General features: G+C 34.7%; 4 protein-coding genes across 6 annotated transcripts; 2 read left to right on the forward strand and 2 right to left on the reverse strand.

The window, feature by feature from the left end:
• The first annotated feature begins 381 nt into the window (after positions 1-381).
• LOC107426403 (ent-copalyl diphosphate synthase 1) lies at positions 382-7478 on the forward strand. Of its 2 annotated transcripts, XM_048481304.2 has the most exons (16): positions 382-583; positions 922-1020; positions 1454-1540; positions 1691-1776; positions 1944-2247; positions 2372-2555; positions 2773-2987; positions 3124-3244; positions 3365-3477; positions 3591-3817; positions 4975-5090; positions 5248-5346; positions 5443-5685; positions 6348-6471; positions 6794-7000; positions 7158-7478. In XM_048481304.2, the coding sequence occupies exons 1-16, from the start codon at positions 460-462 to the stop codon at positions 7389-7391; spliced, it is 2583 nt and encodes an 860-aa protein (XP_048337261.2). In that variant the 5' UTR covers positions 382-459; the 3' UTR covers positions 7392-7478. The 2 variants fall into 2 exon arrangements, with proteins under 2 accessions (XP_048337261.2, XP_048337262.2); XM_048481305.2 differs by lacking the exon at positions 922-1020.
• Positions 7479-10429: 2951 nt separating this feature from the next.
• LOC107426443 (N-terminal acetyltransferase B complex catalytic subunit NAA20) lies at positions 10430-15445 on the reverse strand. Of its 2 annotated transcripts, XM_016036634.4 has the most exons (6): positions 15239-15436; positions 15046-15136; positions 14298-14430; positions 13459-13528; positions 10851-10911; positions 10430-10760 (listed from the first exon to the last, which is right to left on the reverse strand). In XM_016036634.4, the coding sequence occupies exons 1-6, from the start codon at positions 15314-15316 to the stop codon at positions 10669-10671; spliced, it is 525 nt and encodes a 174-aa protein (XP_015892120.1). In that variant the 5' UTR covers positions 15317-15436; the 3' UTR covers positions 10430-10668. The 2 variants fall into 2 exon arrangements, with proteins under 2 accessions (XP_015892120.1, XP_060676496.1); XM_060820513.1 differs by lacking the exons at positions 10430-10760; positions 10851-10911 and adding an exon at positions 13055-13138 and having other exon boundaries at positions 15239-15445.
• A 383-nt stretch (positions 15446-15828) lies between these two features.
• LOC107426435 (uncharacterized) lies at positions 15829-18567 on the forward strand. Its single transcript, XM_016036625.4, has 2 exons — positions 15829-16772; positions 17975-18567. The coding sequence occupies exons 1-2, from the start codon at positions 15933-15935 to the stop codon at positions 18380-18382; spliced, it is 1248 nt and encodes a 415-aa protein (XP_015892111.1). The 5' UTR covers positions 15829-15932; the 3' UTR covers positions 18383-18567.
• On the reverse strand, positions 18501-19878 carry LOC107426436 (uncharacterized). The gene is made up of 3 exons (XM_016036626.4): positions 19539-19878; positions 19128-19269; positions 18501-18911 (listed from the first exon to the last, which is right to left on the reverse strand). Exons 1-3 carry the CDS (start codon positions 19820-19822, stop codon positions 18828-18830), a joined length of 510 nt encoding a protein of 169 aa, XP_015892112.3. The 5' UTR covers positions 19823-19878; the 3' UTR covers positions 18501-18827.
• Between the last annotated feature and the right edge of the window lie 349 nt (positions 19879-20227).

Below are 20227 nucleotides of genomic sequence, written 5' to 3' on the forward strand. Positions count from 1 at the left end.
ACGTATACAACAAGAAAAAGGAAGAAAAGGCAAGTAAATAGAATCTGTTTTGGTAAATTAAGCAAATATGTAGAATTGCAGTTGAAGGAAGATAGGTATCTATATATCTATTTATATTTATATTTATATTTAGCTTTTCCGGTTATAATGTTGTTTAAATTAATTTCTAATAATATGAAAAAAAAATTATAAAAAAAAAAAAGGAAAAGGACAGGACTGCCCTCAATTCTATAGTTTTGGGACGATCCCATGCACCCATAAGCGGGAATCTCTTGGGAAGTTGTTTCTGTCCGGTTGCTTTAGCTTAGTTGCTTCCCTCTCTGGACTTTTAAATATATATATATATATATATATGTCAATTGTAATTGCTTTTTTGGAGTACTTTCTCACTTCCAGCTCTGAGCAGCAAAAATAAAAAAATCAAAATTGATTTTTAGAAAAAAAAAGCAGTATACCACCATGTCTTCTCGTTCTACCCCCCACATCTTCTCTCTTCTCTCTCCTAATTCAATTCCTTCCTCTTCTTCATCTTCTTCATCTTCTTCTTCTTCTCTCTCTACTAATCAACCATACCTTCATCCCGGTAAGTTTTTATTTTCACCCCCCATCTTTCACATCTCCCATAACCTCCAATTCTTTACTTTTTCTTTCCTTCTGCCCCATCAGGATTTTTTAATTTCTGCCTTTTTTTCCTTGGTATGTATTTGGTGTGTGTCTTTACGTCTTGATCATGATCCGCCTTCATCGCAACTTTTGTCAATGTTTGTTCATTTTTATTATTTTTTGTTTAATTTTTTTAATGTGTTTGTCTTTCTGGGAATGCATGATATGTATCTTCCATGTTTGAGAAAAATTTAATTAAGATCCATGAAAATGAAAACTAATTAACTGGTTGAGTTTGATTCCTTGTCTTTTATTTAGTGTTGGCCAACTGCTGCAACCAAGTAGAGAATACCGGTACTGTACTGTTCATGGATGACTTTCTCTCTTTCTTTCAAATTCGGTACCTGTCAATTTTTGGTACGGAGAAGCAATAGTAGACATAGTAGCAGCACTAAGACCTTATATATATATATATATATATATTATATGTGTATATTAATAATATACTTTTAATTTGCTCTGAGCACATATATCTATTCTATAAGTTTTTTTATTCTTATCCTGATCAAGAATGGTATGGAATAAGATGTTTTTAATATTTTGAAAGGAATATTCACTCGAATTGGGTACTTGTATATATTCAGTGGAAATGTTGTTGATTAATTGTACGTATGTATGTACGTACAACGTAAATAGTATCATTTATATATGAGGAACGAATGTGCGGCCTCATATCCTACATTAATTGTATATCTGCAAAATTGCCGTTTAGATATTTATTTACGATTAAGATCTTTAACTGATATTAATCATTGCCAGCTGAGGAAAACCCACTATCTTTTCCATATAGGTGTTTGGTCATTTGGGACTAAAGATAAACGAGGTAACTTAGAGTTTCATACCAAATGCAACGCTATATCCAAGCCACGCACTCAAGGTAAGCCTTTATTTTTATTCTATACTTAGAAAAAAAGTAAAATCACTATGGTTGGGAAAGAGCTTAAAAAACGACACGCAAAATATATATATAGACACTTTTTTAAAAAAATAAATGTGCCATGAAAAAGGCATTATTTCCTATGTACAGAATATGCAAGTGTGCTTCAAAATGGTCTGCCAGTAATAAAGTGGCCCGAGATTGTGGAGGATGACATAGAAGGGGAAGCTAGAAAGGTGGGTTTTTTAAGATATTAATAACTTTTTTCATTTTCGTTTTCATTTTCTTTTTAAATCTTTTTTTGATAATTGGTATGTGACATTAATGTTAAGATTATTAACTTCAATATATTTTTTATTGATATAAATATCCAAAAATAAATAAATTAAAAATAAAATAAAAGATTGGTAGATGGAATGAGATTAAGGAACGCGTGGAATCCATAAAATCCAAGTTGGCAAGTATGGATGACGGAGAGATCAGCGTATCAGCATATGACACGGCGTGGGTTGCTCTAGTAGAAGATATCCATGGAAGTGGTACTCCTCAATTCCCATCCAGCCTCCAATGGATTGCCAATAATCAGCTACCAGATGGTTCTTGGGGTGACTGTGAAATCTTTTCCGCTCACGATCGTATTATCAACACCTTAGCTTGTGTTGTTGCTTTAAAATCATGGAATGTCCATCCTGACAAATGCCACAAAGGTACATAAACATATATATATATATATACAACTTTTTCTTATTTTATTTTATTTTTCTTTTCTATTCAAGTACTATATACTGCATGTGCCTCTCCCTCATATTTGTGATCAAATATATAAAATAGGAATGGAATTTCTTAAAGAAAATATAAGCAGACTCAGAAACGAGAACACCGAACACATGCCAATCGGTTTCGAAGTTGCTTTCCCTTCTTTACTAGAAATCGCTCGGAAAATAGACCTTCAAATACCCGATGATTCTCCTATATTGCAAGAGATTTATGCCAAGAGAGATCTAAAGCTGACAAGGTATATATAGTCTCACTCTCAAAAAATGATGTCCACAACATTAATTTTTCATTTTTTTTTTTTTTAAATAAGAACAAAAGGTAATTATTTAAAATCTTGTCTGAAATAGAACTCACTTAACTTTTTACGTGGGTATATGTAATGTATAATGTATAAAGTATAATATTCACAAAAAAAAAAAAGTATAATGTATAGTGTATGTAATAATTGTGGATAGGATACCGAGGGACATAATGCACAGAGTGCCCACGACACTACTCCATAGTTTGGAAGGAATGGCAGGTCTTGACTGGGAAAAGCTTCTAAAATTACAGTCCCGAGATGGGTCTTTCCTGTTCTCTCCATCTTCCACTGCTTTTGCACTCATGGAGACCAAAGATCTTAACTGCTTCAAATATTTAAACAATGCGGTTCAGAAGTTCAATGGGGGAGGTATTCTAATCTAATTAATTAATTAAAATGCCTCTCCTTTTTTCCCTCACCACCTTTTTTACTTTGTTAGAACAATTACTTTTCTAAATACTCTTTTTTTCTTCTTCTTTTTTTTTTTTTTGGTGTTACGTTTTAGTCCCAAATGTGTACCCCGTTGACTTGTTCGAGCACATTTGGGTTGTGGACCGGTTACAACGCTTAGGAATATCTAGATTCTTTGAGCCAGAGATTAAGGAATGTATCGATTATGTTTCCAGGTATAATAATATTTTTACCGACCACAGTAGTGTATACATAAAATAATAATAATAATAATAATAAAATGAAACAAAATATAACTATCTTGTTTAATGAATATCATGCACATGAATTTTCAGATATTGGACAGATAAGGGAATTTGCTGGGCAAGAAATTCGGAAGTTCGGGATATTGACGACACGGCCATGGCGTTTAAGCTACTAAGATTGCACGGCCGTAAAGTTTCAGCTGGTAATTAATTAATATTATTGAAGTATTATATATATATATATATATTAATTTTATGGGATAAAAAATAAAATATATATATATATATATATAATAATAATTGTTAATGTTGGCAGATGTGTTTGAGAATTTTAAGAAAGGCGATGAGTTTTTCTGCTTTGCCGGACAGTCATCACAGGCGGTGACCGGTATGTTTAATCTGTTCAGAGCTTCTCAGTTGCTTTTTCCAGGAGAGAAGATCCTTGAGGATGCCAAGTACTTCTCTTCCAAATTCCTTAGACAAAAACAAGCCTCTAATGAGTTGCTGGATAAATGGATTATAATGAAGGACTTGCCGGGAGAGGTAATTAATATATATATATATATATATATACAACATGACACACACAGGCTTATATATAATTGCTTAATACCTAGCGATCGATCATCAATTTAATTAGCATATTTGAAAAAAAGGCCAAACCATTCTTGTGAGTTTCGCTGTAAAATATTATCCATAATTCTATTTAAAAAAAAAAAAAAACTCCTTAAAACGAAAACAAAACTGAATTATACAGTTAATTTTGCTATATTAGAATGCATATCCACATTATTATCAACATGTTTCTTAAAACGCATGGCATCTCAAATATATATAAATATCTTATTAATGGGTGATATATCCCAATAATTATATATATATATATATTACTTTGACGCACAAATTTAGTGTACATGTATATGATATTTCACTTTCTAAAATTTGCTTTTGCTCAACAAAAGTATGTAGCTTATTAATATATCTGCCTCAAAAAATTGGACTCTAATGTATCGGGGATTGGTCTTACGGTTTCCCACAAATTCTCTAACCAGACATTGATTTTTATTATTATTATTATTTTAATAAGGCACATACCCACTAGTAAGTTGAATTTATATCTTTATTTTGGAGTATCTCGAAGTTGTAAAGATACTCCCACAAAAGTCAAATCATATGTGGGAGTAGTAAATCATTTTATATCTTGTCTTGAAGTCCTAAAGAATATTTCCCTTTTAAAAAAAAAAAAATTGTATGGAATTTTAGAATAGAACAAAGAAAAATAATATTTAAGATGACATTTTAACTTTTTGAACTTTTTACCAGAGCTAGAAAACATTTTGTAAATATAAAAGTAGTAGACGACAAAATTTGCCAAGTCGGAGAGAAGCGGACATTTCTGCCTTTTTCATACCCCTACACCAGAAAAAAACAGATTTATAAGGAATTACAGACATATAAAATATTAATTTTTTATGGCATTTAAAATATTAATTTGGGAATAAAAAAAATGTTTACATTGCAGCAGAGACAATAAGCGTGAAGTGGAAAGTAGTAAAGAAGCACATATCGCAATCATTATTAAAACTTAATTTGACGAGAATTAGAGATTTAAAAAAAGATTCTAAGACAAAAGGGGGAATATATGTGTGTGTAGACATATATATATATATATAATTTTCTTTTTTAATTTTATCGAACAGGTGGGGTACGCGCTGGAGGTTCCATGGTATGCGAGCTTGCCTCGAGTGGAGACCAGATTCTACATCCAACAGTACGGTGCTGAGCATGACGTTTGGATTGGGAAGACTCTGTACAGGTTCTTCTTTACCCCTCTTACTTTTCTCCACGTGGGACCATATATATAATTCCCCAGAAAAGAAAATCTAATTATATATATATATATATTATTTATTATTATTATTATTATTATTATATGTTTAAAATAAAATATAATGATGATGGCATATATACAGGATGCCGAATGTGAGCAATAATGAATATCTGGAGCTTGCTAAGTTAGACTACAACAATTGTCAAGCGGTGCATTCCGAGGAGTGGGACAAAATGCAAAGGTATATTTTATAAATAGGGTTAACCCCCTAGTTACTTCTTAATTAATATTGTTCAATGATAATTAATATAGAAGGGCATGAATTTTACGAATGAAGGTGGTACTCAGAGTGTAAACTTGGAGACTATGGATTAAGCAGAAGAAGCCTCCTTATGGCATACTTTCTCACAGTGGCCAATATTTTTGAAGCAGAGAGGGTCACCGAGAGACTCGCATGGGCCAAAACCTCTGCCTTAATTCACACTATCGCTTCTCATTTCCACATTCAACAAACCACTAGGACTGCCTTTGTAAATGAATTCAGAACCAGCAACAACATGCGTGACTATGTCATTTCAAGGTACATAATTAATTAACTATCTATTCTATTTCTTAATTCTTTTTTATTTACTATTACTATAAATAGCGCTAGTGTATAATCCGTGAAATTGTCCCCTTAATTATTATTTATTTTTATTATTATTACAAAAGGAAAAATTAAAGAATTCCAAGTGCTTCCCAATACTGTTCCAAAAATTTATTCCTCTGCTTTTGCCGAATATTGTTTTACATGTTGTCATCTTTTCATAACTCTAGTAATTGTCTCTTTCTTTCTATTTCTTTGGTTCATTGGTTGCCGAACAAAAAATATAAATATAAATATATATATATATACATATATATATACACATTTGTGGACAAGTACATTAACAACAACAATAACTGTGGGGCGCTTAAGCCTCTATTTGCGAATATATAACTAAGGCTGTCCAATTTTTTCGCGTTTTTGTTTTTTTCGTTTTTTTGATGTTGGATGTCTAACTTTTTGGCCTTTTTGTTCGGCTCCAAATTGTACCAAAAATACAGACCTGGCTATCAGAGTAAACTTAACCTACCACGATATGAACCCCTTTTTATCATTTTGTGACCTTTACAGTAGAACTAGCAATCCAAAATAATAATAATAATAAAAACTGCTGAACTACAAAGACATGGGAAAATAACCGAGCATATACAATGCAGGAGGTGGAATACAAATCAAAAAGGACATGGACTTGTAAAGGCGTTGCTCGGAACCCTGAACCACCTTTCATTGGATACACTCATCGAACACGGTCAAGATATTAGTGGCCAACTACGTCAAGCTGTGAGTAAATAACCATCTTCTCTCTCTCTCTCTCTCTCTATATATATATACAATTTTTACCTGATAAATTATTTGAAATTGGCTGAATCATGGACTAGACAGAAACCAAATCTTTTAAATTATTTGAATTTGGTCGAAATATGATTTAAAAAGAAAAAGGCAGACAAAACCTTCATACTTTACAACCCTTTTCCAATAACGTACCCAAACAAAGTAACTACATTATTCTATATGTTTGTGACTCTATATACAAACACTAGTAAGGGTGCTAAGCCTATTGCCTTCTTTTTTTTGACCGAAACAAACAAACAAACAAAAATAGTGGGAGAAGTGGCTTCTAAAGTGGGAAGAGGCAGGGGATAGCCACCAAGGAGAAGCAGAGCTACTGGTGCAAACATTAAATCTCAGCGCGGGCCGTACAATTACGGAGGGACAGGTGTCAAGTAATCCTCAATACGAGCAACTCTTTAACATCACCAATAGAGTTTGCGGAGCACTTCGTATTTACCAAACCCAAAAGCACCGCCAGGTTAATTATTAATTTACAAATAATTTGATTACCATTTTCCACTAATCCTGATTTTGATTGTTTGAAAATCTTCTTAATTGCTAATGATTTATAGAGCTGTCCCGCTTTTTTTTTTTTTTTTTTTTAATTTTTAAATTTTATTTTTTTATTATGTTAGGAGTTTGAAAATGGAAGCTACGATTACAAGACAGAGTGCACCACCACACCCGAGATAGAATCAGACATGCAAGAGCTTGTAGAGATGGTGCTGGGAGACTCCTCAGATGGAATCGATTCAAAAGTGAAGCAAACATTTCTGACAGTGGCCAAAACATTTTATTATGGTGCTTACTGTGATTCTGGGACCATCAACTACCACATTGGCAAAGTACTCTTTGATAGAGTGGACTAATTTCTCTCTATGTGTCACCATTCACTAGACACATTCTTTTGCATTTAAATAATGAAAAAAGAAAAAGAAAATGTTAATTCGATTTCAGCCCTCCTAAGTGATTTTAGAAATCTCATAAGTTAAATTAATGTAATATAGCATTAGTACATTACAAGTACAAAATATAATAAAAACAATCAAATGCCCCATGAAACAACCACAAAACATAAAAGGGTGACAGTTGACTGATCATGAAATTGTTGTACCACCCAATTACTAGTCCATCATTTGTACACCTGCAATAACATTATTTCTGAAGATTTTACAACTTTTTTATTTTTTTTTTGCTTTTTATTTATTTCATTTATTTTTAATTTAAGGAAAAAAAAAAAAAGAATCAGCAAAATTTACTTGTAAAGGACAGAGTTCCAATAGTCAGCAAGAACACCGAAGAAGCAAAATCTTTTATTGAAGGTTTATATGCAGTACCTTGAGCGAGGATGAGAGTGGGTTTTTACAGAAATAATTTACGGTAGTGGGAATGTATATATAGTAAATCAAATCATCAACTTGTTTTTTTTAAAGGATGTGGACCTGTTTTTGACTTTGTTGGTGTAATGGTTTTCGTCCTAAAATGTAAACGCAAAATGGCAATGGCAGACAGAGTGACATACCCAAACGTGAGATAGTAGGTGCTTGTGTTTTCTATATCAAGGTGGGGAATTCGCCAAATCCCACACCTTGAGATTTGGTGGCCCATTTCTAATTACTAGTAATAATTTCTATCATGGAAAAAAGTGCTCTTTTTATCCTATGAATATGTTGCTGTCAGTTATCACCCACACATCATGCTTTCTCTTTCTCAGCTCGAAGAAAAGAAAGAAGAAAAGAAATACCACATATCATGCTTTAACCAGTGCACCACTTTTTAATATATATGTATATACGTAATATAATATCATTCATGATGTGTGATATTACCATTGAAATGACAGTCATGGAAGATTTTATCTCTTCTAATCTAGATGTCCGCATTATTCTGGCTGTTACTTACAAATCACATCTTTTATTGGAAATATCATAAACTAGCTGGATTTCCTTCACACACACACATTCTCATCCAAAACCTAATCATGGACAAAAGTCAAACCGCACATCCACTTGAAAGCATGAAAAAACAACACTACTTGTAATTTATTATTTGCACGGCAGTCAAACTTGTATATGTTTCCATTTTGTTTTATTTAATTATTATTTATTGTGAAACGAATAAGCTAGCCGTGAGATGATGAAAAGCAACATATAGAGTTTAGTGTCATAAAAATGTACATCGCCATATGGTAAGCTAACTCAGTGTCTAAGAAAGCAGTACTTTATACATGGGGTCCATTTCATCGTGAGGATAAAAGTACGCACTCTTCCAGAAGCATTTGTAGATTTTTCCTGATGTATGAAGCCATTAATTGTGACAACTTCCAAAGAATGTGGTAACTAATAACTGATAATGAACGAAATAACAGAGGAATGGTCTATTGAATCTAGCTTTTTTCTGACAGACGTTGATGCGCCATGGCTACTTGGCTTTCCCTAACTACATCAAAAAAATGACAGCACAAGAAAAACACAGAAAATGGGATGAGATACTCAAGTCTCATCTCAACAATTTATTTATATTAATTCGATTACTTTGTTGTTTAATTGGCACCCAAAAAAAAAAAAAAAGTGAAAGAGAGAGCTGTAGAATTGTAATCCGTCAGGCATGCGATGCGACTCCATGTGGCAGGCATACTGTTTGTAGCGCATCAAAATCTAGGCCCCCTCTAAAAGAATCCCAATCCAAAAATTCAGTGCATCTCTACCAAATCTTGACCTGACGTCCTCTCCTTTCTCTCTTTTCCTCTTCTGCATGGTTTTTCCCACCATTCTTTTCTTTCTTTTTCTTTCATGATAAATATGGGATTAGAGGTGGAGATTCGATCTAATTCTCTTTTTCGTGGCCGTGGCAGAAGGGGGAAGAAGACAAAGGGGACTCAATCTTCAATGGGATAATAAAAAGGAAAAAAAAAAAAAAAAAAAAAAAAGGCAGAGAGATTGTTAGGTTTTGTAGTAGCAGTAGTAGAAGACACATATAAAAAAAATAAAAAATAAAAAAATATTTGGTTTTATTATAGGGCAACCCGTTTTGGCAAAAGCAAAGCTACAATCCCCATCACTTCTTTTGTGGGCTTGCTGTTGGGTTCATTTTTGGAATATGGACTAGGCCACGTGAGAGCTACCCATCATCTTCTTGATTCTATGTCTTGAAAGCGGCGGACATGCAGTTGTTGTAGACCTACTTCTCCCCTCAAGAACCAAAATGGTGGGCCCTACCATAATAGGGAAAAATAATAGAACAGCATAGGAATGACCAATGGGATTTGATTAGACTTGAGAGTAGGTTCGGATTTTGATGAACTAAAGCATCACTACGTATGCGGTCACTCATGGTTTAGGGACCACTGGATCATCAATAGCAGCGTGTAGTGCAGAACAGTCCCATGTTTCTCTATGATGGAGATGGACTTACACCATTCCAGTCTTCCGTATCAATATGATCGTAAACAAAAGCATTGATTCCCATAGCTTTTCATCCAAAAAATAATCATAATTTAAAAAAGTTCGGGAGAAAATGTGAGAGGAGGACTAACCCTGACCATTTCAACAACAGGCCCAGATCCAAACATTGGCAAAAGTTTGGGCCTTCCGGTTGTTCTCCACATCCCACCAGTGCAAAATCTATGAGGATCTTACCCTTAGCAATGTTTCGGTGCCTGCCAACGACCCCATACTCCGAGGTGTGCCACTATTTATCTGACTGCCACTGCCCTTCCTTATCTCTGGGATTCAGGAAACGTGTTTTGCGGAAAAAGGATGAATGAGCACTGGAGTCAATGCACTTGACACATCAGGTCAGAGCACCCATTACTACTTTCATGAACAAAAAATTTAAGAGGTCTGCCACACGGAAGGTCCATTGAATAGTAGTAGCATGCAGAAGTTGTTTGCAACAATAACAACAGTTAACAAAAGAAATTAGATTGCATGGATGCAAAAAAATAACCTAAGCACATCCCAGTTGTTCCTTTTTTATAAGTGCACATCTCAAACCATATTTTGATAAGATATGCATACTAACAAGTCGCTTTTGACACGACATTCTAAAAGCAGTTCTTGATGCCTAAACTTCCCTAACTCCAAAGTGCATATGGTAAAGCTTCATCATCATCAAACTTGGGTAGACATTCCATACAAGGCATAGCTAATCATACTCTAATTCATCGGGGGTAACTGGCCGTTTAAGGGGGATGATGGATTTCTTTTCAACATCACGAGATAATGCCTTCCTCATATCTGAAACAGCCCAAATTTGATAAATGTGTGAAGAGGCAATAAGAATACCATAGAAAGCCATAAAAATAGAATTTTGATTTGGGAATTTACCTAACCCATCTTCTTCTCCCGAATAATATCTCAGCACCCGTCTATATATCACATACTCAAGCTGAGAGGGGGACAAATGATATCGTGTAAGCATAGTTTTAGCTAATATGCTATATAAACAGAAGAAGTAAAGAATCAACATAATATGATATGAACCGCTTAAGAGTTCAAAAGATCTGACAAAGTACTACACCAAACATATAGAATATCATTCAGGTATACCCTCATCGTCGATGCAGATACACTTCTTTTCCTATCCATATCGTTAGGAGTCAAGTTTGTCAAGGGGTAAGAAATTAATAATAGCCATTTATTAGCTAAGGAAAAGGAAAATAGGATATCCGGCCAACCCCTTCAAGATTCCTAAAAGGCTTAAGCTTGTTTGTTGCTTTACTCTCCAACTCTTTTGAACAGATAAACTTGCCACATAACTACTAGTTTTCTAACTTCAATCTGTCTAGATGCATGAAAGGCTGCTCCGTAGTACTCTTTATGCCAAGATAATGTATTTGAACAGTTAAGTGGATAAGATGAATTGGCTGGCTAATTTCTTTTTATTTTTCTGTTCTTTTCTTATACTAAACGTTGCAGTTATTCAGCTTTTAGAATGATAAAAAAATTTTCTTGGGAGAAGGGGGGAACAAAACATAAATTTTGTTACTGCATACAATTCTGGGAGATACTTTAAATGAATTTTGTGGAATTTAGAAGCCTGAAGGGTGTATTTAATATAGACTTTTAAACTATAAAAGATCATGACTATTTCCACATTTTAATAAACAGAAATCAATACAATGACCAAGCGGGGACATCATATAATTAAAATGTCATCTGCAGTTGCAATAAATACAGGACAAAGCATCATATAAAATAGAACTGATGGTAGAAAATGTAATTGCTTCAACAGGAAAAATCCTAATGACTGAAATAACATACATACATATATATATATATATAAATATATATTACATCTAGATGTCAGTGCAGATGTTTAGATACTCAAATCATTAATGAAAACACAGTTTTTTTTGGGGGGGGGGGGGGGGGGGGGGGGGGGGGGGAGGGGAGGGAATGATATTGTGTAAGCATAGTTTTAAAGGAAAAAATCAAGATTAGGTATAACATCAACAGCTTAAGAGTTCAAAAGATCTAACAAAGCACTACACCAACTATATAAAATATCATTTGAGATATCTCATCGCAGTTGCAGATGGTGGCACTTCTTTTCTTATCCATATTAGTAGAAGTCAAGTTTGTCAGATGGTAAGAAATTTATTACTAGCCCCTTATTAGGTAAGGAAAAGAAGAGAGGATATCCTACTGCTCTTGAAGATGCCTAAAAGTCTAAAACTTGTTCTTTGCTATACTCTGCAATTGTTCTGAACAGATAAACTTGCCACGTAGCTACTACTTTTCTAACTTCAATCTATCTAGAGCATGGAAGGCTGATTTGCAAGTGCTATTCCGTCAAAGTAATGTATGTGAACAGCTTAAATGGATACAATGAATTGCCTGGCTAATATTCTTCTTCTTCTTTTTCCCTCTGATAGACTGATACTAAATGTTGCATTTATTCAGCTTTTTAGAATGATACAATTTTTTTCTTGGCAAGGAGGGGGAACAAAATGTAAATTTTCTCTCTGCAGATAAGTCTGGCAGAAACTTAGTCATGATCATTCCGGTATTTTAATAAACAGGAATTAATACAATAACCAAGCCGGGACATCATGTAATTAAAATGTTATGTGCAGTTACAGCAAATATCAACAGCTTAAGAGTTCAAAAGATCTAACAAAGCACTACACCAACTATATAAAATATCATTTGAGATATCTCATTGCAGTTGCAGATAGTGGCACTTCTTTTCCTATCCATATTAGTAGAAGTCAAGTTTGTCAAAGGGTAAGAAATTTATTACTAGCCCCTTATTAAGGAAAAGAAAAGAGGATATCCTGCTGCCCTTCAAGATGCTTAAAAGGCTGAAACTTGTTCTTTGCTTTACTCTGCAATTGTTCTGAACAGATAACCTTGCCACAGAACTACTACTTTTCTAACTTCAATCTATCTAGAGCATGGAAGGCTGATCCGCAAGTGCTCTTCATGTCAAACTAATGTATGTGAACAGCTTAAATGGATGCAATGAATTGCCTGGCTAATATTCTTCTTCTTTTTTCCCCCCTCTGATAGACTGATAATAAATGTTGCATTTGTTCAGCTTTTTAGAATGATACAATTTTTTTCTTTGCAAGGAGGGGGACAAAATGTAAATTTTCTCTCTGCAGATGCATCTGGCAGAAACTTAGTCATGATTATTCCCATAATTTAATAAATAGGAATTAATACAATAACCAAGCCAAATGCTATGTGCAGTTACAGCAAATACAGGACAAAGCATCATATAAAATAAAACTGATGGTAGAAAACATAAGTGTTTTAACAGGAAGATCAATAATGACGGAAGTATATACATATATCAAGATGTCGGTGCAGATGTTTTGATACTCAAATCATTAACAAAAATATATCAAACACCTTATAGAAAATATTAATTTTTAAAGGACTAACATAATGCAATTCCTCATTCAAAAGTAATATAAAGAAGTATCACCTTTTCATACATTTTTATGGCTGGTGTGTTTGATGCTCTTACAAAAAGATCCACAAAGTAAGCCTTGTCACTGTCAAAGCAAACTCAATAAGAACAGAGCTTGTAAAGATAATATAAATATCTAAAGAATAAAACATCTTGAAAAACTTTCAATTGCTTTCAACATCAGTAACCGATTCAACCAGTAGAAGCACGACAAGCTTTTCATGCGTCATTTACTTCTTCTTTTTTCCTTTCCTTTTTTTATTTTTTATTTTTTGGTGATCAGTCATGCATGATTAACTTAAAACACAGCTCAACATAAGAAATTTTTTTATTTTTTTTTTATTTTTTCAAACAATAATAGTAAGGCCAAATTAACAGTCTAAGCTGAATGATGTCAATTTGAACATGTATTTGTGCAGGACCACGAAATTGACAATCTACATTTCGAAGAATGAAAACAGATCCATATGATCTTAATTTGATGGATGTTACTGGGAAACTTGCTCCATCCAGAAGGCCTATCTTAATTTATAGATAATATTAGGCAATGCCAGAATATTTCAGTAATTACCTTAAAAGAAAACGTTCATACTGCCAAGTAAAGGGGCTTGGAGACAGAAGAAACTTAAATAAATCTTACCACTCAAGAAATGTACGTGTGCATGCACCAGAAAAATACAATTTCCATACTTCACTGACTATAGAAAGAACATGAGAAAAAAATAATAAAATAATGCACAGGAAGACAGAGCAATATAAGGTTAATCAAGCTTCTGTTATCCACACACAAAGCTACTACATTGAACAGATGAAGTTCCATATTTAATCAGTATATATGTATATATTCCTCTTACATCTTGTCACTGATGTCTTCGAGCAGGTTCATAAGTTTCTTGGCTAATTGTTGCCTGCGATATTCAGGAGCAACAGTGACTGCAGTTACATGACCATGCCAAGACTCACCTTGCCCTTCAACTTTTCCCATAACTGCAGTCAAAGATAACATGAAGCCTTTTATTGTTACACAAGTACTACTAAAACAAAGCAGAAAAACAAGTAGAACTCATACTGAAGCTGAAAAACACACATAGGCAATTTAATAATAATCGTATAAGCACCACAAAGCAAAGCCTTTGACTGTTCTTTTGAAAGCTCTATCACACAAAATTTTATATACAAATAAATAGAAATCCTAATCACCCAAGAAAAACACAAGAAGTGTTGATTCTTGCTATTGGAAACAAGATAAACCCTTTCTTCCAGATTTTCTTCCCCCGAAATTTGTTTATAATTTATTATCATTTTACAAGTTAAGAACTAGCGAGCAAGGCCTAGCAACCTTTGTACAAAAATTTGCTATAAATTATGTAACAGAAACTATGATCCCCAAGAAAGCACCCAATAGATATTTGCAAACCAATTTATTTTTCACCCTCTCCATTGTTATCCTTCCAATCAATCTAAATAGTTTTTTGAGCAACAGAAGAACAGGATATAAAACCCATTACTATATTCCTGCTACCAATGAGAGTGATGTAGTTTCTAACAGCCAATACAAAATACGAAACTTCTTAATTAGTAATGAGAGAGAGGAGAGCTTACTATAACCCATAATTCGGTGTCCAGGGCCTTCGGCGACATGAAAATAGTCGGGCCATCTTGCCAAATAAGTCATATAGAAGGACATGTTGAACTGTAATTAACAAATTATTCCATCAAGTCAAAATCCGAAACCAAAATTCGATGCTTTTTCAATTACTAATAAAAATAAAGAAAGAAAAAAATTAAAACTTACAGTTTCAGTGAGATGGTCAAGATTGACAGAGGCGAAACGAAGAAGATCGTTGCAGCAAAATCTACGAATCGTCGTCATCTCTCCTACAATCTCGCTCCTTGCCTCTTCTCTCTTCTCCTCCTGAGGACACCGCTAAAAGGGGAAAAGAAACAATATACCCATTTCCCGACCCGATACCCGCGCGTTGCCTGTGAGTCGGTTTCACCCGGTTCGAGTATTATATATACATATATATATATATATATATATTTTGGGCCTGGTTCGAGTATTATATAAGTAGATTTTTTACGAATGTGTTAATAAGTAAACTCAATAATCAGATAACGCAAAAAGGAAAAATCATTGGATCCATTATCTCTTTTTCTGATACCGGAAATTGAAAAAGCATAATAATAAAAATTATTTATTTATTTCTGCTCAAAAAAAAAAATTTATTTATTTATTTATTATGGAAAAAATTAAAATTAATAGAAAAGTGTGGCGGGCAAAAAAAAAAAAAAAAGGCCCAATGGAATGGATTGCGGGTGGCTCCTAATTCAACCCGTTAACCCGTGCCTGGTACTATACCCGGCAAAATTTAACATTTTATCCAAATTTATTTGTGGAACATCATAATAATCGTCGTCTTCTTCTTCTTCTTCTTCCCCAATCGAATTATCAGTTCCAAACCCTAGACATCCAGCGAAAACCCCAGATGGATCTCCTGAAGCAAGAGCTCCTGAAGAAGCGCCAAAGCCTTGCCGAAGAAACTGGCGGCAGGCGAGTCTTCAAGCGCTCCGAAATTGAGCAGAAGCGAATCCAGAAGCTTCGCGAGCAAGAAAAGCGCGAACTAGAGGCCAAATCGCAGCGCCATGCTGCCTCATCCACCAGCAGCGCTGGCGCGGCGACTGCCAAGTCAAATCCCTCGGCGATCACCACCACATCTAATACGGCGACATCTTCCTCTGCCACTGCATCCAAATCCCTAACCGATGAGCAAAACATCGACAACCTGGTTCTCCCGAAGCAAGAAGTTATACGACGCCTTCGGTTCCTCAAGCAGCCGATCACTCTCTTCGGTGAAGACGACGAGTCCAGGCTTGATCGGTTGAAATACGTACTGAAGACTGGGATGTTCGAGGTCGATAGCGACATGACGGAGGGACAGACCAACGATTTTCTGCGGGATATAGCGGAGCTGAGGAAGCGGCAGAAGACGGGGATTTTGAGCGAGAGGAAGCGGCAGAAGACGGATGTTGATGGTGTGGTGGAGGATGGTGATGGAGGTGGTGGTGAGGAGGAGCTGAGCGCCGATGGTGGCTCCAGTGGGGTCGATGCCGATAAGGATTTGAAGCGAATGAAGGCGAATTTTGACGAGCTGTGCGACGAGGATAAGATTCTGGTGTTTTTCAAGAGGCTTTTGAATGAGTGGAACCAAGAGTTGGATGAGATGCCGGAGGCTGAGAAGCGTACAGCTAAAGGAAAATCCATGGTCGCCACCTTCAAGCAGTGTGCGCGGTACTTGAATCCGCTCTTCAAGTTCTGTAGGAAGAAGGTAAAAAAATAAAAATAAAAATGTGCTGTTTTCTAATGTTTTAACCTCCTTAGTTCGATTGCGAATACCATGATAAAATAAAAGCATAATTAGGTATTAAAACTTTACAAAAGTTAACTGTGTCGAACACATTTATCGCCTCTAATTACAAGTAAGCAAGCTACATGAAGGGTAATCGATATGGATGAAAGATACAAGTTTTGGGAGGATGCTCTGAGTGCCTTAGAATTAGATGCGAATGTTATATTTTGGTGGTCTTAGATTGATACAAGTTTTGGGAGGATGTGAATATTATGAGTGCCTCAGATTGAGAAGGGGTGTGAATTGGGGAAATACATTATATTATGTAAATTGTTTTACTGATGGGCATTGGCAGCTGAGTACTGAATATCTTTTTCAAATTATGTTGGTCTCAGAACCCTAATAATAATAGCTGTATGTTTTATTATATCATTAGTACTTAATTGCCAAGGCACGAAATTTAGATCATAATTTAGGAGGGAATTGTATAGCAACCATCGTAGGGTACTCCTCTTCTCTACTAGATGCTATGTGAGTTGCTTGTTAGGTTTACATATTATTTTTTACTTTATTTGATCGTTTTGACAGGTGTAATAGCTTTTATTGCAAATGTGTTAAGTTTGTGAGATATCATTGTTGCTAATAGCAGTAAAAAATACTAGATTTTCTTTTTTGCTTCTTACTGTGAACTGCCCTTGCTCATAATCTTTGCTTAAGGTGGTATTCCTACATGATCTTAAAAAAGAAAGCCATAGCACTTAGCACCCTTAAGTCCCTATGATTGTGGAATTTGAGGTCCTTGGTAAATGAAAACTCTGGAATCTTAGGATCAAACTTAATCTGGTTTCTGTATTCAGACTATCACGCATAGCATCTTTTTTTTTTTTTTTTTTTTTTTTTTTTTCCCTTCCTTGCCATTGCATTCCCACTCTGATATGCTAGGACAAAACGCGATAGGGGCTCTCTTACACATAATTAGTGTACTGTTGAAGATAACTCCTCTCTCAAACATACAAACTATTGGGTAAAGAGAGGTGTCTTTCACATTTTTGTACTTTTGGATTTCAATAATTGACAGCTTTGCATATATGGTATAGTTATGATATGATAATGTAAAGCATTCACCACTGAACTGCTATTTACTTTTTGTAGATTTACCAAAAAATCTATATTTTTTGTAGATTCTTCCAGATGATATTCGTCAAGCATTGATGGTGGTTGTTGAATGCTGCTTGAAGCGAGACTACCTAGCAGCAATGGACCAGTATATTAAGATGGCTATTGGAAATGCACCTTGGCCTATTGGTGTTACTATGGTTGGTATTCATGAACGTTCAGCTCGTGAGAAGATCTACACCAACAGCGTTGCCCACATTATGAATGATGAGACAACTCGAAAATACTTACAGTCAGTCAAGAGATTGATGACCTTTTGCCAAAGACGCTACCCAACATTGCCATCTAAAGCAGTGGAATTCAACAGCTTGGCGAACGGCAGTGACTTACAATCTCTGCTAGCAGAAGAAAGGATTTTTGGAGGTGATCAAGCCTCAGAGGAAAGACTTAGGATATTGCCCGCTCCAGAATAGAGCTAGGCTTGTATAAGATCATCTGTTCGTCAGATAGTATCATTGTTTGTTGAACATTCACAATGTTTGTCAAATTCTCAAGGTTTGGCTCAAGACGTTATATACTTGATCTCCTGTGTAACTTCACAAAATAGAATGCTTAACCCTTATGTGGAAAATGAATGAAGCTTTCTTGTTCTATACAAGCATCGATATATTTTTGCACACATAAACAAGCGTTATGCATAAGAAAATAGTTTTACATCATTTTGTTGGTAAAAATAAAATTCGCTTGGGTAAAAAAAAGTCTACACCACTAGCCTACTACAATCCTTTTCTGGTGCATGATTGGTTAGTTTTCCTTGAAATTCATTCATGTGAAACCAAAACCTTCTTTCCCTCTACGGACTTGACATATCCTCTTATAAAGGGGAGGGAAAGCTAGCATTTTTCATGTTGATCAAAATTATTGGATCTTCTTCAAACCAAATGTGTCTTCAACTCCGTTTGTCACTTTCTTCCTTCGCTCAGCAATCATTTCTGTGTATGCCTAACAAAGGAAATAAATAAATATCCCGTTAAAAGCCTTCTTTTAAAGATACAGTAAATAAAATATCCGTTTAAAGCTTTCTTTTATATGTACAGAAAAAGAAGTCAAACAACAATTATGCATGTAACTAGAAATCTATAACAACGAATAAGTAAAAAGGCAAACTAAAATAAAATAAAATAAAACAAGGAAAATAAAAGAACAGGCAGCTCATACCTTTGGATAAGAATACAGAAATATGTACCACCATGCGCATATTAGTAACGATACGAGTGCCGTGACAACAACTGATTGCAATATGAGCCAGCTAAAGGCAATTGCTAATACTCCAGTCAATGTAATTGTCCATGGTTGGCACCTATCAACAAAACATCAAAAAATAAGTTAAATCAAATATGAAAATCAATCAAAGCGGCAGAATTCTTCTTTCTATTAGGTAGCGAAATAATTTGCGATTCCAATCTGCTGTCAAAAACTCTAAAAATGTTGTCGAATGTAGTAAAATTTGCATCCTTAAAAGCTAACAAACACGGGAAAGGAAGGAAGAAGCCGAATATTTTGGGGGGGTAAAAAAAAAAAAGATTAAAGATTAAAGACCATTAATTACTTATGCAAAGAAAAACTCACCAGGATGGTTTAGTGTCCCAAACAGAGTCATATTCAAGAGAAAGATAGTTGAGATAGCCGTCCATATCATCAACTACTCCATTTTCATCCAAGAACTGCGACTTCTCCGAGTCGCTTGAATTGCCTCCCACAACAATTCTGCTACTAGATCTCCTTGATTTCAGAGCAGCTGAAGATATGCGCGGCGAGAAAATGGAATTGGAGACATGGAATTTTAAAGGGGAAAGAAAAGGTGGTCGAAGAGGAAAAGAGAGTGAGAGAGGGAAGAGAGTTAGAGTGCCCATTTTATCTCTCTGGTAGTGGTACCAAAATATCTGTCTCCTCAGTTTGTTTTGAAGACCGCAGTTGGTTTGGCCAAGACGCGAGCAAAACAGCGTCGTTCCAGCTTAAAGTTTCGAAATAATTTATTTATTTTTTAAGAAAAATAGACACTCATTGTCAATTTGTCATAAAATACCATGTTGGCCACATGTATGTCGGATTGGTGAATTATACAAATATACAAAATCAAGGGCTGTTCAATAATTTTTTATCCTTTTGTTTTTTTGGTAAAGTTTTTTTTCTTTTATATAAATCTATTAATGCTGTATCTAAACTTTAGGTGTTCAGTTATAAAAAAAATATGAAGTCTAAATATGGATTCGGCGGTTAAAAACTATAGGTTGGAATTGTTGAGGATTGGGATAAAA

The sequence above is a fragment of the Ziziphus jujuba genome, chromosome 9 (genome assembly GCF_031755915.1).
Source record: "Ziziphus jujuba cultivar Dongzao chromosome 9, ASM3175591v1".
In the NCBI taxonomy this organism is placed as follows: domain Eukaryota; kingdom Viridiplantae; phylum Streptophyta; class Magnoliopsida; order Rosales; family Rhamnaceae; genus Ziziphus; species Ziziphus jujuba.

Excerpts from the sequence above, each read along its gene's own strand:
- LOC107426403 (XM_048481304.2), top strand. The coding sequence starts at position 460 with ATGTCTTCTCGTTCTACCCCCCACATCTTCTCTCTTCTCTCTCCTAAT. Across the intron at positions 3,818-4,974 it reads TGAAGGACTTGCCGGGAGAG|GTGGGGTACGCGCTGGAGGT; the intron begins GTAATTAATATA and ends TTTATCGAACAG. Across the intron at positions 5,091-5,247 it reads ATTGGGAAGACTCTGTACAG|GATGCCGAATGTGAGCAATA; the intron begins GTTCTTCTTTAC and ends GCATATATACAG.
- LOC107426443 (XM_016036634.4), bottom strand. The coding sequence starts at position 15,316 with ATGACGACGATTCGTAGATTTTGCTGCAACGATCTTCTTCGTTTCGCC. Across the intron at positions 10,912-13,458 it reads CCATAAAAATGTATGAAAAG|CTTGAGTATGTGATATATAG; the intron begins GTGATACTTCTT and ends TCCCCCTCTCAG. Across the intron at positions 10,761-10,850 it reads GGGAGAAGAAGATGGGTTAG|ATATGAGGAAGGCATTATCT; the intron begins GTAAATTCCCAA and ends GGGCTGTTTCAG.
- LOC107426435 (XM_016036625.4), top strand. The coding sequence starts at position 15,933 with ATGGATCTCCTGAAGCAAGAGCTCCTGAAGAAGCGCCAAAGCCTTGCC. Across the intron at positions 16,773-17,974 it reads TCAAGTTCTGTAGGAAGAAG|ATTCTTCCAGATGATATTCG; the intron begins GTAAAAAAATAA and ends TATTTTTTGTAG.
- LOC107426436 (XM_016036626.4), bottom strand. The coding sequence starts at position 19,822 with ATGGGCACTCTAACTCTCTTCCCTCTCTCACTCTCTTTTCCTCTTCGA. Across the intron at positions 19,270-19,538 it reads TGGGACACTAAACCATCCTG|GTGCCAACCATGGACAATTA; the intron begins GTGAGTTTTTCT and ends TTTTGTTGATAG. Across the intron at positions 18,912-19,127 it reads TTCTGTATTCTTATCCAAAG|GCATACACAGAAATGATTGC; the intron begins GTATGAGCTGCC and ends TTCCTTTGTTAG.